The sequence below is a fragment of the Homarus americanus genome, unplaced genomic scaffold (assembly GCF_018991925.1).
Source record: "Homarus americanus isolate GMGI-L3 unplaced genomic scaffold, GMGI_Hamer_2.0 scaffold32871, whole genome shotgun sequence".
Classification (NCBI taxonomy): Eukaryota; Metazoa; Arthropoda; class Malacostraca; order Decapoda; family Nephropidae; genus Homarus; species Homarus americanus.
The window spans coordinates 2,355,763-2,373,343 of NW_024748870.1; the positions used below are offsets into that span (position 1 = coordinate 2,355,763).

A 17,581-nucleotide genomic window follows, 5' to 3' on the forward strand; every position below is an offset into this window, starting at 1 on the left:
TCAAGATGGTTTAACAATTTGGGAGTATTATTGACCCTGGCAGAATAACAGGCTGAAAGACACACACACATATATGTATATTGCCGGACAGGGCTCTTTTAGCCCGTCCCTCAGCCTATTCCTTGGAACATATTTACCAAAATACATACAGACTTCCTTAATTCTCCTAGAAAACTTATGAAAAATAACCAAATAATTTAATTACCATTGTCCTCTCCATTCAATGAATTCTTTTTTTTATTGGATAAGCAATGACTACCTTAATAGGGTATGTTTAAAATGAAGTTGCCAATTGCTTATCAATGAATTTTTGAGTAACTCTTAATGCACCTGCCATGCAATAGTTAAAGAAATTAATTTATTGTTAAGCTCATACACTCCATAAATCATAAAGAAAATATACAACTCAACATTTCCTTCTCCAAGAAAGTATTTTGCTATGCAGGCACAAACATGCACTAAAATTTTTTTAAAATACATTCCTGATTAGTGCAACAAATGCTAAAATTAAAATGTAATGGACATACTGTACTGTATATTGCATCCTAAGTTTAACCCTTAGACCCCGGGTGACGTTCCAGAACGAGCGCCTATTTCCACCAGTGATTAATGCCCAGCGCGGGTTACCAGGTTCCAGTGTGACTATTTGCCTCTCACACCATACCTCGGCCACAGGGAAGCTTCCTGAACATAATTATCTACTTTTGTTTGTTTCATTTCCATTGTTTGTCCATTTTATCATGTTGTATCAAAGTAATATTGCTAAAAGTAGTGTAGTTGTAGTGTAATGTAGTTTTACTGTAAAATAATGCTATGATTATGTTATAAATGTATTTATTTGTGGAAATATTATTATTTTATGTATTACTTGCTCTACCAAACACAAAGACAGCCAGAGAGCTGGCGACCGACTGGTGAGTGTTGCCAAGCAGTTTTTATGAAAATTAATGCAAATAAAATATTCAAAATGAATTATTTGTAGCAAATAATTATTAAGATCGGTAAATATATGTATTATTGGCCACCTCGGACACAAAGGCGAGCTAAAAATAGCTGTTAAGTGCGTAAGGACCACGAGTGTTAGCCGTCAAACCAACACTGTCTCCTTATCTCCTACCCCCTCCTCCCTCCCTCCATGCAGCCTACGAAGTTTCTAGAGGGTCAATATATAGTTTTTCTTAATTATTTTTTATTGTTTTATCATTTAAAAAGGTTAAAAAAATTTTGGGAAAAGCTGATTTTTCTCCATTTACCAGTGGGTGTGGGGTACTGCCAACAGCACACTAACCCGGGGCTTAAGGGTTCAGTAAGTTCAAAGCCTTCTCATTGATGAGCAGGTCAAAACATATTCATTTCATCTTGAATAAACTTACTCATCATTATCATGTTGAATGGGTGGAATGACATCCAGCTGGGCAATTTTCTCCTTCACTTTCACTGAAACTTGCTGGAAAAAACAAAACAAAAAACTAGTAAATAGAAAACAATAAATAATGACACATAATGAAAGAGACACATGGAGGCAGGGATTTTTTCTAAGAAATATTTACTAGTGGGCCATATATAAAAAGAACATACAGAACACAACATGCACAGGTATCCTTCTATATACGAAGTGTTAAGTGAATTTTCGTATCTTAAATAAAAGAACAGATGGGAAATATAGGGTTCGGTTCACCAATGACAAAAATACCCCAATATCGTACCCCAAAAACACAAAACTGATTCACAAACAAGAACAAAGCCTACCAAACTAATGATAAATAGTACACAACTATTATTTACTTCCAATAGTATATGAAATTACTACCTAATACTGTACATGAAAGATCAATAAAATACTGTTTATCTTTGGTACATTACTTTTGGGAGGGCAGTCTGGGGCTCACCACAAGAGGGTGAGAACGGGTAGACTGAGTGAAGGCTTTACTCAGCGAGATGAGGAGGGTTGTCCACCTCATCACTGTTGTCTGCCAAGGACACCACAGTCTTCAGCATGCTTGTAAATTGTGGCCACAGTAGAAGCAGCTAGACCAAGATCCTTCCCAATAATGGTAAGGCCATCACTGCATTCATAACACTTAATTACTTCCAGCTTTGTCTCAAAAGTCACAGACAGCCTTTCGTGGTTTTTACGGTGAAGTACAGGTTGCCGAAGATTCAGCAGAACGCTTGGATGCCATAACAAAAGGATGACACAAATACACATGGATAAAGAGAGATCACCTCACACACAATGAATGTTAAGACACAGGCTTGTGGGAGATGCAGAAGGGAGAGGGGGTGGTATGATCAGTGAGCAAGGATACGTCTCTGCGTATCTCTCCCCAAGAAGGCTGCACCAGCTGACTCCTGGAGTGCGAAATTTGAATTTTGGCCAAGGCCCAAATTCGTATAGGCAGGTGAAACTTTCTTATATTAAAATTTATGTGTCAATTTAGGAAATTCGTATAAGCAAATTTTTGTATCTCAAACTTTCGTATATCGAAGGATACCTGCCTTTAGTATGGTTCATTTGCAACTAATTGTGAAATACTGTACACGATATCATGAAACTGAAAGTGACATTTTATTGAAGATGTTTAAATCATGAACATTTTATACAATGGAGTAACTGCGGTGCTGCTGTACAGTGACAGTGGAGGAACTTCAAGAAAAAATAGTTTATACTTTTATTCAAAAAATTATTCTCAATGGGGAGTTGATGCTTGGTGGGTCAGTTGAAAGTCATGTGTGATGTTTCATAATGCAGTATGTATTTAAAATATGCTAAGAGACTTAGAGCAAGTGAGTTTAGTTGTGAGTAAATTAGGTATTTTTTAAATACTACAGGGGGTCCTCGCTATACATTGTACAGTGACCCCTCGTTTAACGAATGCCTCGGTTAATGAAATTTCGGTTAACGAACTGCCTTCCATAAGGATCTTCAATTTGGTTAACGAACAAAAATTCGGTTAACGAATTTCTTACGAACCGACCTCAACATGTTTTCGCTTGCACTGACCGGGCAACCAGCTTTAGTATCAGTCCGCCAATACATTAATCGGTTCTAGGGCTTAAATTCCTTACTAATTTAGTAAATATCAAGAAGTTTATACTATTCAATAATTTTAAAAGTTTAATATTCAATTTTTTAGTCATTTTAACAATTATTGAACATAATTGAAGGTAAAGTGACTAGTTTAATGCGCGGCATCCAGCCTCTTAACACAGCAAACAGGCGTTAGTCTCTCTCTGTTTTCACTGGAGGTAACATCTTGCTTGAGACTCTCTTCAACTAAATGCTTTTTTCTGTGTTTCCAAGCAAATTATTGGTCATTTTGAAATATATTTTACATATTGACAATATATAATGCAGTGCAGTGTTGATTTAAAGAAAATAATCTTGAATTACACCAAGAGAGCTAAAATTTTATGGGTGAAATGGCGCCATGGGGTGACTTCTCTTCCACCCCAATGCCTTCTCTTCTTCCTTCTCCTCCACCCCCATTCTAAATCCCATCATCATCATCATCATCATCCAGGATCCTTCTACATACACACCTCAAAGTAAGTGAACTTTTCTACCATTTTTGTTGAATTTAGGAAATTTTCGGTGAGCTGGAACTAATTACCCAAAATCCCATTGAAACAATGGTTTCGGTTAACGAACTTTTCGGTTAACGAACGACCTTCTGGAACGGATTGAGTTCGTAACCGAGGGGTCACTGTACTGGTATACGTTATTTCACATACTGTATACAGTATGTCACTGACAAATATAGGAACAAAATTTCATTATACATGTCACTTGTATTACATATACGTCATCTGCATCATCCACTGTTTTATACTAAGTCTGTGTGTACAGTCTCACCCAAATGTTTGTTAACTCTCCCAGGCAGCTATTGCTGCACTGCCTGCTTCAGTTGTATGAACTTGAGTCTGTTACTTCGAACCTTTAGATTCATTCGAATCGGTTTCATGTTCTGGTTGATACTGAGACAGTTTCAAACATCTTGTATACAGGAGGCTCCCGGGTTATGAACGGGTGAAGTTCCTGAGTCGGATTGTACGTAAGTCGGAACACGTATTATGTGCGTACCGTACTTACAGAACAATGTTTAAAATCCCACTATATATAGTTTAAGTCCTTATGTACATCTGAAATCACTTAATTTAGGACAAAAGAAGAAATAGAATGACAAAATACAGTAAATGAAAGCAAAAAATAGGACAAAAGAAGAAATAGAATGACAAAATACAGTAAATGAAAGCAAAAAATAAGTCATCAGGTAAATAAAATACAGTATCGGCCTATTTTTGGAGTATCGGAATCAGTGGAATTTCGACCGATATGTTATTATATACTGCATACATACATACAGTATTACTGGTAAAGGTAGTCACAATAACCTGAGTTTCAGTGTTTCCACTTTCAAGGAAATTTCTTTATTTTAAGAAAATTTGGTGCTCACAAGGAACTTTTTAAGGAAATGATAAATCTAAGGAAATTCAAAGAAAATCAGGAGTTGGGAATAAAATAAGACCGAGTATTTTATTTTTCATCAAAATACAGTGTATATGGAATCAATATAATAATTCTGGCCAAATTCTTCTTGTTTCTAAGCCTAAACAGTGCTTACAATTATTACATAGAGTATTCAGGTACTGTACAGGACATAAAAGAGGTTCTCTGCCTGCCTACAGTCACCATGGATCTAAGGGATGGTTGAAAAGTACCATATTGCTTATATCCTGTACTAATAATGATCATTTATTCTATGGAGTCCTGTAGTGTTTCATCATTTAATCAATGGATTCTGTATAATTACTGTACATGGTTAGTTAATAATAGTGAGTTTTTAAGGAGTTTCATTCCTACAAGGTAAAAAGAATTAAGATATATGTTGTAACTTATGGGAAGATGTCGTATTTGTGTGCTCATTATACTGCATCACTTTCTTAGTCTCTAAGCAGGTTTACAGCACTTCAGTCTGCCTCCTGAAGATGTTTGACTGTTGCATTAATGTGGGTAATGTGACTATAGGGATTATTAATTTATTAGGCACTGGGCCCCGTGGGTCTCAGGACTAGTGTCTACCATAACAGCTCTACAGGAATGATCCAGCTTTCTTTTCACTGGAAGTTTTTCATCAAAGGAAGTTTATAAGGAAATTGAATAATTATTTTTAAAGGAAATCTGAGGAATTTTTACAACCCGATCAAGAAAAGAAAATTTCAAAATGTGGAAGCACTGATGAGATTCTGGACTACGAGTTAGAGGATCCTTCATTAGGGCAATCACAGACCACTAAGGGTTCTACCATTACCAATGCCCCACATATTAACTGAAAGAAACAAGGCACACCTCAATCCCTGGTCAACTGTGGTGGTTTGTGACTACACCAAACAGGTTTACCATACAGTCAACCCTCGCTTTACGCGGTCCCACATTCCGCGTTTCCCCGTTTACGCGGTACCCTACCGAAACCGGAATGCTCACATTACGCGGTGCGTGTACCCCTTTAAGCGGAGAGCGGCTGGCGAGCCGCGCCATTTTTGGATCCAAACCTCCCGCCATCTCTCCCGCCCTCCGCCATGTTGTGTAAGCGGCGCGAGTAGGTTGCGCAGTGTGTGTCTTTGTTGCGTTATCAGTGACGTCATATGACATATCGGACTGTAATTGGGCCATGCATCCTTACCTCCCTCCGCTGCTAGCTGTGATTGGTTTAAAGTAATATGACGTGTCCACCTGCGGGAGGGGGGAAGGAGGAAAGACGACGCTTGACCTAGCTGCGGCAGTTTCATCCCTCCAGGCCACACCGTGTAATCGTGCATCCATTGTTCTGTAAAATGGGTTCCGCTGGACCACCGCCCCCAGAGAGAAACCTTTCCTTACCTGGACCCAGCTGCCCTAAGCCAAAGAAGACACGACGTTCCTCAAGCTACGAAATTAAGTATAAGATCATACAAGAGTTGGAGAAAGGAACAAGACAGGTTGATCTCGCGCGCCAGCATGGTGTTAATGAGTCTACGATCAGGACAATTAAGAAGGATGCAGCCAAGATAAAGGAGCACATGAACATCACAAAGTCTACAGGTGCTTCTATGATCAAGTATTTCCACAACCAGGTGCTTCTCAAGATGGAAAAATTACTAGTGAGCTACTTGGTGCGTCAGGCGCGACGGAACATGGCTGCGGACACGCGCTCAGTTAAGGAGTATGCACGTGAACTGTATGCTGCAGTGTCACGAAAGATGGGAATTACAGAGCCCAAACCCTTTAATGCTTCCTCTGGGTGGTTACAGAGGTTTAAGAAGAGGAACAAGATCACCAATATCAACATTGGTGGTGAAGAAGCTAGTGCTGACCGTGTTGCGGCTAGGGAATTTCCTCCGTTTTTATGTGAGATTATGGAGGAAGGACAGTACACCGACGACCTGGTGTTTAACATGGACGAATCTGGTCTTTTTTGGAAAAAGCTACCTTCCAAGACCTTCGTTGTGAAGAATGCCAGCAAGATTCGGGGCCGGAAGTTGCAGAAGGAGCGCATCACCGTCCTGTTTACCACCAATGCCTCCGGTACCTGTAAGCTCAAGTTATCGGTGATCCACACAGCACGCAAGCCGCACGCCTACAAGAGCATGGACATGACCAAGCTAACTGTCCACTGGCTGACCGCACGTAAGGCGTGGATGTTCTCTACACTGTCCCTCTCCTGGTTTGATGACTGTTTCCTTCCCGATGTGAAGAAATTCTGTGAGCAACAGAATGTGCCATTCAAGGTTTTGTTGCTGCTGGACAACGCACCAGGACACTCGCCCCTACTGTTAGATCGTCACCCCAACGTAAAAGTGGTCTTCCTTCCTCCCAACACTACGTCTATATTACAGCCCATGGACCAAGAGTTAATCTGTAATGTAAAAGCTGCATTCTCTACTAAAAAATTCAAGCTCCTGAACGACTACACCAACACCAGGGAAGAGTTGTGTAACCTGAGTGACACCACCACCGATAGCAAGAGCGAAGACGACGAGGATCAACAGTTGGCAGAGCAATAAATACTTTTCAAACAATTCTGGAGAATATTCAACATCAAGAAAGCTGTGGACTTCTTGGTGGAGGCATGGGATCAGCTGTCTGTAGCAACTGTTCGTCACGCATGGAGACATGTGTTGCAAGGCATTCTGGCCGTTAGGCAGAGTCAATCTGTGACTGGTGAGGTTCAGACTGTTGCAGTAGCAGTGGACCTTGCCAGAGAAGCTGTGCAGAGTGTTACAGCTGCAGGCTTCTCCGAGACCACCAACGACGGCATCCTGGAGGTGATAAGGGATCCTGATGTGACTACCGATGAGATGGTAGATGATGATGACGTCAGTGAAGAGACAGGTGGTGCGTCATCCCAAGAAGAACGCCTCTTATCCCATAGTAATGTTAGGGGTGCCATCGAGTGTATCGAGAAAGTCACGCTCTTCCTTTCCGACGACCCCGACGCACACAGGTATGAAATCTTCACTACCCAGCTGTTGCAGACTATGGAGCCCTACATCAAGGTTTATCACGACAACATAAACACCAGCCGTCAGCAAAGCATAACAGAGTTCTTCGCCCGCAACCCACCACAGCCAGCCCAAGCCAGTGATAGTGACAGAGGTAGAAACAGTGATGATGACTTTGAGGGATTTGTCAGGGAGGCCCTGACAAGTGTGGATGACAGTGATGATGACTCACCTGAGGGCCAGTAGCCTGCCCTCTGCCTCGGAACCAGCCTCCATTCCCGTACGCTGACCCATCTCTTCTACTAACGTAAGTGTTAACCCCAACCTTGTTTTTTTCTAACCTAACCTTCAGTTTATTGACTGTTCCTTTCTATATTATGTGTGGGTGAATACCATCATAAAGTTAAGATGTTATTTTTAGTAAAACGTACATATTGTGTCGGGAAAAAGTGGAGTTTGGGGGTCGGCCCGGTCTCTATTTCAATTAATCCCATATGTTATGTTGTTCACTTTACGCGGGCCGCCGTGGGTTGAATTAACCGCGTAAAGTGAGGGTTCACTGTATTTCATTCCACTGTTTTTCATAGGTTCCTAACAAAATAAAACAGGACACTTGCAGAAGGTAGATTTATGAAAATGTTGCACTGCGCATTTCAAGTTACATTCTAGTCGGCATCATGATTTTTTTTCTCAAGATACTACAGGTATATCTGTTCAATCATTAATACTCATGCAACTGAAATATGGGTCCTTCAAATCTGCTAAAATGTGAAGTTCTAAAACATCCAAAGAAGTAATACATACCTCTATTCATCCAATCATCTGCCACAGTTGTACGATGTGAATTAAACTTTTATTTTATTTATTTTTTTGTTTTGTTTACATTACTGTACTTCATAAAGAGCATATAATTCAGAGGGGGAAAAGGGAAGATCAGGAAAGAAGATATAAGGATGGGATGAAGGAAGTGCTATGTGTGAATGATGGGAGAACATAGCCTCTGGTGGTTTATGGGACATCACAATACAGTAGTTAGAGGGGACTGTTTTTTGGTCTTTGAATATAGTCCATCTTCAACATAGTGGGAAAAGGCTTGCATAAAGAAAAGAAAAGAAAAGAAAAAATCTTGATTACTTACTGTGAGGGGAAAGGTGCCTTCACTACAAGTGTACATCCGATTTGAACGAAGGTAATATTTCTCAAGTTTTAAGTTGAGCACCCACAATGTTTGAATGAGAAGCCCCTGCATATCAGTATCTTCTTGCAACAACTCCTGGCATGATGCCTGAAATTAAAAGATACAACAGAATAAGAAAAAGTGTACCTGATATAAGGTAGATTAATCCTGTAATCTAGGTGACTTCTCATAACACAGGCTGGCAATTGGGCCATTCACTAGTCCAGGAGAAACAAGGGATTGCCCTAAAGTTGTGCCCATGGAAATTTTAATTAATATAATGAAAAATCATCATATGTGTCAGGGGTGGATCCAGGAATATCAAAAAGGGGTCAGTTAAATAAGTTGTGGGTGGGGGGGAACATGGTGAGCATAGTGAGCCCACCCTGGGGTAATGCCTCATCAGATTTTTTTTAGTCTGAGCAATATCATGGGCATTTTTAGGTAATTTTGAAAAATGTGCACTTGATAATAGGAGATATTCTAAGGTCAATAGTAATTAGTTTTTGCTATAGAAAAATGCCTGAGTACAATACTGCAATTAATATAAAGTATTGGAATTTTCTGATGAAAAGGAGGGCCAGACCCCCTCCCCCCATATACTTATTATAATATACACCCAGCCATTTTGCTCTTGAATCATACACCGGAAATGTCAGTATCTCTGATAAGATGACCAACATAAAGAAGGGAGTTTACCCCCTAGCTTGATCAGAACATTAACAGAGGGTTAAAAGTTAAAATGCCATAAATTCTTATGAGAAAAAATATGAAAACAAATACTGTACCTCTTTCAAGAGATTTACTTCCTTTAGGATATGATTGGGGTATTGTGACATGTCAGTAGTCACTGCAACTTCACACATGAGAGGTTTTGTTGGTTCTGGAGGGATAACCACTTGGTCGACACACTCTGGAGATGTACTTTTACAGTTGTGTAGGGACTGACTTCTTGAATATTTACTTTGGGAAGGACTTCTTGAACGTCTACTTCGGGAAGGACTTTTTGAATGTCTATTTCGGGAAGGACTTTTTGAACGTCTATTTCGGGAAGGACTTTTTGAACGTCTATTTCGGGAAGGACTTCTTGAACGTCTACTTAGGGAAGGACTTCTTGAACGTCTATTTCGGGAAGGACTTCTTGAACGTCTATTTCGGGAAGGACTTCTTGAACGTCTATTTCGGGAAGGACTTCTTGAGTATGAACTATGCGAAGAACTTCTTGAACGTCTACTTCGGGATGGACTGTTAGAAACACTTCTTGACAACTTGAGTTTGTTACCGATAGGACTGAAAAAATACATACATATGAATATTTAACTCCACTTTTCACCTTAATATTGAGCCTTACACATATGTAGTCATCTCCATCAATTTTGTTTGACCCCTTACACTTACATACAGTACTCTACCAGTCACAGGGTTTCTTAAAAAAAATTCTACAGATTTTCCCTTCCCTCATGATTTGCTTATTACAGTAGAATCCCAGTTATCCGGCACCTATGGGGATTGAGAGGTGCCAGATAAAGAGCTTTTCCAGTTAGTTGAATCTCACAGTGCTAAATGCTGACTTTGCAAATTAGTCTCAGAAAAAAACAGATTTCTTTAACACTTATTCTACTCTATATAAATGATGAGGCTAAGAAATAAAGAAAATATAATACAGTATAAAACTATAAAATAAAAAACATGAAGAGATGGGTGCGTATGTATGGGAAGTGAATGTGTGTGGAGGCGATGGGTTACTGGACTATAACTGCCTTCCTGCACTCCCTCTCTTTATGTCAGACATATACTCATCCAACGTGGCAACTGCATGTCTGTGAGTCAGCTGGGTGACTGCGTGAACTGTGTCATGTTGACCAGAGGATGGTTTGAGTGTGGAAGGAGCAATTTTTTGTACATAAAATATGTGATATTGAATTTTATGATATGCTATGTATCGATTTTACTGTTTATCATGGCAATAAATAATAATAATTTATTTTTATTATTTCATTTTGGTGCTGGTTAGTTGAATCTGCCAGATAACTGGGATTATACTGTATAATTTTCATGTCAATCTTTCCTACATTTCCCTGGCCATGATAGCATAAAGAAATGAAGGTTTGATCCCAAAAACCCATTATAGAACAGAGTCTATGTGTGTGAGGATTGACCTATGAATATATGAAGCATTGTGAATAGTAATGACAACCTCAACTAAACCAAGTTGAGGGAAGCGTCCGACTGAAGCACAAAATTCGATAATAATTGATCAATCAACATAAATTTCCTGTCAACAATTAAAGAATCCAGATACATTGTTGCTATAACCCTGAATCAGTTCTGCCTAATCCCTAATACCTGATATTTCCCTTATACTCTTACCAATTTTAAAAATCTTACTTTCCATAACTTCTCGCTAGATTACGTTGAAATTAATTTGTATTATAGGTAATTTACTCCTCTTGAACGTGGCACATAGATATTTCTGATTATCGCTTTTGTTTTAGGCGCAAGAATTTTTTTTCTAACTTACCAGTATTTCCACCAAAATGTTTATAAATATAAATCAGCAAATAATAAACCAAGTCAAATATAAAGAAAACTTATACGTTGAGCCATAAACAATATGTTATTATACTACAGGTTGTACCACTCTAGTCCGGCATTCTGTGGTCCGGAAACTCCCGTGGTCCGGAACGATTTTAGTTTGTCCAACAGGTAGATGGGCAGCTTACTTTTTTTTTTTTTTACTTTTTTAATTATTATTATTATTACAGGAGTATTAAATTTTTGCCCCTCAGGCCCCAATGTGGGTCAGTGACTTATGCCCGGGTGGGCTAATCCCCTTAAAAAAAAAAAAGCCGCGGGAAATTAAGGTTTGTTTACATCCGGCAGTTCGGCTGCTCTCTCTCTCTCTCTCTGCTTGTCTATACAGAGTACAACATTTAACCCTTCAATATATATGAGCAGTAAATAAGTGTTGCTTTCATATTCTTATGTAGAGTAATGACGATATGTTTTCACATGTGCGCACTTACATACGCGCAGTCTCACTTTTTTTTTTACCATTAATGGTTAGCTACTTATATTGTTCCATTTATTAACATTAAATAACATTACAGGTACTTCAAACAACCATATTAATTTTTTTACATTAATTTTACTGCAGCTAAAATCAGGGTCTTATTTTCTTCAGTTTTATATGTAGAACCAATCAGTCACTGGTTTTGTAAGCTTTAACATAAACAATGCCGGCAGCCGTCTCGTCTCCTCTAATATTCCACGTATTATTAATAAATTGTATTGTTAATTTTGCACACACAAACATTAATTCAATAAAAAGAAATTCAGAAACATAAATTAAAATATATATGAACAGTAAATAAGTGTTGCTTTCATATTCTTATGTAAAGTAATGACGATATGTTTTCACGTGTTCGCATGCCCACTTACATACGCGATCTCTTTTTTCTTTACCATTATCGTTAGCTACTTCTATTGTTCCATTTATTTCCATTTATTAACATTAAATAACATTACTTAAAACAACCATATTAATTTTACTACAGCTACAACCAAGTCTTATTTTCTTCAGTTTTATATGTAGAACCAGTCAGTCACTGGTTTTGTAATCAACGAAAACAATGCTGTGTCATTTCCTCGTGTGTTTTAATATTCTACGTATTATTAATGAATTGTATTGCTCATTTTGCACACATAAACATTAATTCAATAAAAAAGACATTCAGTAATAAACAATAATGAATCTTTTGTACATAAGAGAAATGACGCTGTTTACACGATTATGCACGTCGTCTGCACGTTGGCGGGCCGTTCAAACCCGTCGAAATTCAAGTTTCCGCCGTCAAAATTTTTATTTATTTTTTTTGTGTTCCAATAAAATACGTTAAGAATTAAAAACTCGCGAAATTTGAGAAGCTACTATACGACATTTAACCCTTCAATATGTCTTCAAAGAGACCATGATGCAGAGAAAGTGGTGCTAGTGCTTCCAAGCATAAGCACAAGTCACTATCTATCCAGGAAAAGGGTGAATTTCCATGGTCCGGCAATTTCCATGGTCCGGCACCGGTCAGGTCCCGAGGTTGCCGGACTAGAGAGGTACAACCTGTACTTAGTTTTTGTTTTATTACAGTCAGTCCACTCTCACATATTCGATGGGGAACTGTCGCCAGCTAACTGAGAAAGGTGCCAGATACTGATCAATACCAAGTGATTGGTATTATTTTACACCAAAATATTATTATAAATACTTATCTACAGCTTTTGCTACATAAACAGAGGGCCCTCTAAATGAAGGGGCAGAACAATTATGCATAGTTGTATAAATATTACGAATTATGCAATCAAAATACATCAGCAGATAGCCATAGGCAACAGCTTTCCTCAGGAATTTGTTGGAATATTTTCGTAATTTTCTGATTTTCATCGTATTTTCAGCCAGACGCTCCCCTTAGGAGAAAACAAGTCTGAGTCAATTATCAAGGTTTTTGTATTATATTTTCCAGAAACATGTCATTAATATTCCAAGAGTCTAACTTTGCAAATTCATGCTAATTAGCATCCCACTTTGCCCAAATTTCCAAAAAGCACAGATTTGTGGGATAAGCATTAAAAATATAGGAAAACTTGCTAATCATTAGTTAAAAAACTAAATCTAATTGTACAACATAAGTCTTATTGTTTTAAACTCACTCTCCAATGCCATATTTATTGGACAATTCTTTAACAATTATTCCACTAGATAAACGATGTGGTTCAGAGTTAAACGATTTAATGAACATATGGTTAGCATAATTTCAAAAAATTTCAAGTGACATGTCAAAAATGAAAAAAAATGCTTTAATAAATTATAAATTTGATACATAACATATCATAAAATATAATAGCACATACAAATATTTCAAGAACAAAAAATAGCTCCTTCCACACTCAAACCATCCTCTAGGGTAGACAATGTGATGCAGGTCAGCCAGGCAGTCACCCAGCTGACTCAGAGATGTGTGGCTGTTGCCGTGCTGCGTGTATGTCATGACATCACATTGGGGTAGAGAGTCAGGGAACATGGATGGGCTAGTGACACAGTTACAGCCCACTGCCTGACAAATACATTCATTTCATACACATACACACCCATGGTCTTCATTTTTAGTATTTTCTCTATTTCTAAGTCACACTAGAGTACTGTATTATAATAAAAAAAATTCCTATACGAGCATGGACAAGCAATAAACACGGTAATTGAGGAATACAGGTACTCATGAAAATGCACGGATTTGTGGAAAAACAGACTCTTGAGACAAATTTGCGAGGTCAGACTGCACTGTAAGAATACATCAACAATAACAACACAGAACAGTTTATCAAGATTTTTTCATGTCTTCCCCTTCTTCCTAAATACCCCAACACACCAGGGGTCATGCCACCTCCCAATGAACTAATTTTCAAAAGAATAAAAAAATGCTGTATTGATTTAAACAACTTTGAGCTAATCATACCAACTTGTGTCTGTTGTAATGTACGTACGTCATATTTGCAGAACTCTGGTTAATTAGGTCAAGAGGTAGTTGTTTTGCTGAAAGGAAAGAAGACTTATAAACTCCTACAAAAAATGTGTACTTGATATTAGAAAAAAAAACATATCCCTACAGAGCTTAATGAGAATGGAACATGGGGAATTAACAACAGTACAGGACACGACAAAATAAATATTTAATTCAATCTCTGAATACGAAACTTTCACACAGTCTACATGCTAAATCCTAAGAAGAATATTGACAAGCTCTTAGATCCTGTTCTTACTGTTATATTATTATTATTATTATTATTATTATTATTATTATTATTATTATTTTTATTATTATTATGTTTTCTTAGGGATGGAATGTTTTTGTGAATCAAGCGATGCCTGTAAAATATTTTTTTATTTTTTATTATGGGGATTTGCGCACCCGGGCGCGGGTCACTGACCCATATCAGGCCGGAGGAGGAGGGTATTATTATAATAATGATAATAATAATAATAATAATAATAATAATAATAATAATAATAATAACAACAATAAATAAATACAAAAAAAATAATTAAAATCAATAGTGAGAAATGATACAATATATGTATGTTGTGTTGTCAATAGTAAGATAAACAAATGAGACCCTGGAATTGTGTAAATGAAGCAGAAAGTCAGATCAGCAACCTGGGACTTGGTTAAAATTTTTGTGATGCCATATGGCAGCAGGGTTTACCATTAGACAACACAGTATGTTTCCAATATCTTCCCAGGCGATAGTACCTCCCTGTTTGATAGCTGCTTACTACCTACTACTTAACACACACTCACATAATTTTTTACTTGAATATTCATTTGACTTTCCAAATAGGGGTAAAGTTTAATACTATCCCTCATTACATACCACCAAACTGCCCTTACTATTTAAATGTTATTACCTTAATCTTAATAATTCAACAATTTCCCCTGGAACTGTACTTAAATTTTTCACTAACTAATATTCTATAAAATTCTCTTAAAGAGTTAACTGATAAAATGTAAACAGTCCCTTCACTGGTTCACTAATAAATGTTTATGTACAGTATATATATTGAAAGTACTTACTGAAATCTATTATGGATGTATGGATCTTTCCTTCAAACTTTTCAATCTGCATTGCTTCGTCTTCATAGTCAGAGTAGGATTTCTTGAGGTATCCAAATTTTACTTCCTGCCAAATGGTGATACTGTAATACATATCTACTTCACGACATCTACATATTCATCAATATTTGAGTACATTACTATAACATATGTAAGGGTTAGGTTATTCTGTACTTTATTCTTCAAATATATTCTCTACTACATATTTCAAGACGATCAGGACCAAAGTGTTTCAGTGAAGTTGTATTATTCTTACAAATACTGTAGTCATTTTCCCTTGTAATAAAGAGCACTGGCCATGTGTATGAGGGAAAAATTAAAACTGGGTTTACAACTCATAACTATCATTCATAAGTTGGCAAATGATTATCATCTATCATACAATGTTAAAATACAATACTACTATTAAAATAAGATGCTAATATTTGGTCTCACATTAGAGTGCTTATTTAGTTATATTTCAATAAACAATTATTCATAAATACCCATGTTCTGTTTTAAATATTAGTAATACAGTACAGTACTTACTACAGGTACAAGGGTGTTTTACTTACCATGTATTTCTTGTTGTGTGCCTTGGAAATCAGATGTGACAACATTTTGGATGACCTGATTCGTGTAACATCTGTGTCCTTTTGACATAAATGACAGGTGTAGGTCTCAATTCCAGCAATTACTTCTTTATACACAAAATGTACACCTATGAATATGGATTAAAAAAGTTATGAAATACTCTTTAACTGAAATTAAATAATTATTTATTTCACCATATAAAAAGTTACGTTAATGATGGAATGAAATATGTGTGTGAGGGGAGAAAACAAGTGTCCTGCATGATCCCCATCACTTCATACATACTCCTCAGCTGTTCCTCTCTTTCCCACATCCCATTTACACTTTCCATCCATTTCTTTGACACCCTTATACAGTAAGTCCTTTGCTAACATCATGGTTACGTTCTTGTAAACTGTGACGTTATGTGAAACAACGTTAAGATGGATAAATTTTTCCCATTAGAAACTAAGAAATAAGTAGGTTACGTTCCCAGCCTCCCCTCACCCCGATAACATGCATCACAATTAAGACAATATAAACAGATTGTAAATACTGCTATGCCGCAAATACATATAAAAATAAACTACAATAATGCTTAATTAACATTTAGTATGATATATTGAACTAACTGATGGTCAAAATGTGAAACGAGCGAGTGGTGGAAGGGAGGATGGCAGGAATCACTGAGACCAAGAGGGTCCTCTTTCCCTCACTGCTTCTTCTCCTGCCATATGTTTTCCTCCCTTCCAAAAAAAAGCATCCAGTGTTAACTGCCTGGTTTGCTTCTTCTTCTTGTTCTCTGTATAGTTTTTAGTAGCACCAAAGATTCTCCATTCCATTCAGGTGCACTTTAGAGTTACATTCTTTAATAGGGTCATCTTCAGTCACCATATCCAGTCCCTCTTCTATATGACTGAATGCTACAGCAAAATCACTTGTTGGTTGTTTTGAAGCCATTTCACTGGGAAAAGTAGAGCAACAATGTAAACAAGGTGAACACGAGATACACAGAACACACGACACATTCAGCAGAGGTGTAAGCGAGACTGATGCTCCGTGGCGGCGTTGCACAGCATCACGAGGTGGGCGAGGGAAAGTGTTGCATGGAACAAAGTAGTACCGTCTGACCGACAATGTAATAATGATTTTACCCAACGTTGTGTGGAGCCTTGGTATGGAACTAGTATCGACGTAATAACAAAACATCAACTAGGACAATGTTGGGCGAGGACTTACTGTATGGCATTCTATATAATCATGACCCCATAATTCTACCTCTCTTAGTCCTATGTCTGTTCTATCTAATTTCTTTTCCTACTTCTTCTAGAGATCAAGTTTCACACTTTCATCCTTCAACCGCTCAACTCTTTATCATGGTTAGTTTTTCATCTGGACTTCTTGTTTTCAGAGTACAGCACCGAGACAAACCCTAACTTCCATACTATTAACACCTGGTCGGCAACTCTTCAGTATGTACACTCGCTCCAAAAAAGCATCTTTACGATATTGTGTGAGACAATATGACACAACGATCGATGGATTTTGACAAAAAAAGATGTGGTGTTCATTTTGAAATTCATTGGGCCCCTCCGTAAAGATACCATGTGGAGCAAGTGTACCATCATAATATGTACTTTTATTTATTAGCCATATAAGTACTAGCCACATAGAGAAATATATCATGAACTAGAGTCACAAGATCTTA

The 17,581-nt window shown here is 37.5% G+C and overlaps 1 protein-coding gene across 1 annotated transcript in view; it reads right to left on the reverse strand.

Annotated features, from left to right (window-relative positions):
* Positions 1-846: 846 nt before the first annotated feature.
* The window catches only part of LOC121853155, a 29,770-nt gene continuing 13,035 nt past the window's right edge, over positions 847-17,581 (reverse strand). The window contains exons 7-12 of the mRNA XM_042347113.1: positions 15,876-16,021; positions 15,283-15,388; positions 14,195-14,243; positions 9,448-9,949; positions 8,621-8,767; positions 847-1,447 (exon numbers count right to left, since the gene is read on the reverse strand). Of these exons, the coding sequence (XP_042203047.1) occupies positions 1,370-1,447; positions 8,621-8,767; positions 9,448-9,949; positions 14,195-14,243; positions 15,283-15,388; positions 15,876-16,021 (1,028 nt within the window). The 3' untranslated portion in view covers positions 847-1,369. The remainder of the gene's footprint in view (positions 1,448-8,620; positions 8,768-9,447; positions 9,950-14,194; positions 14,244-15,282; positions 15,389-15,875; positions 16,022-17,581) is intronic.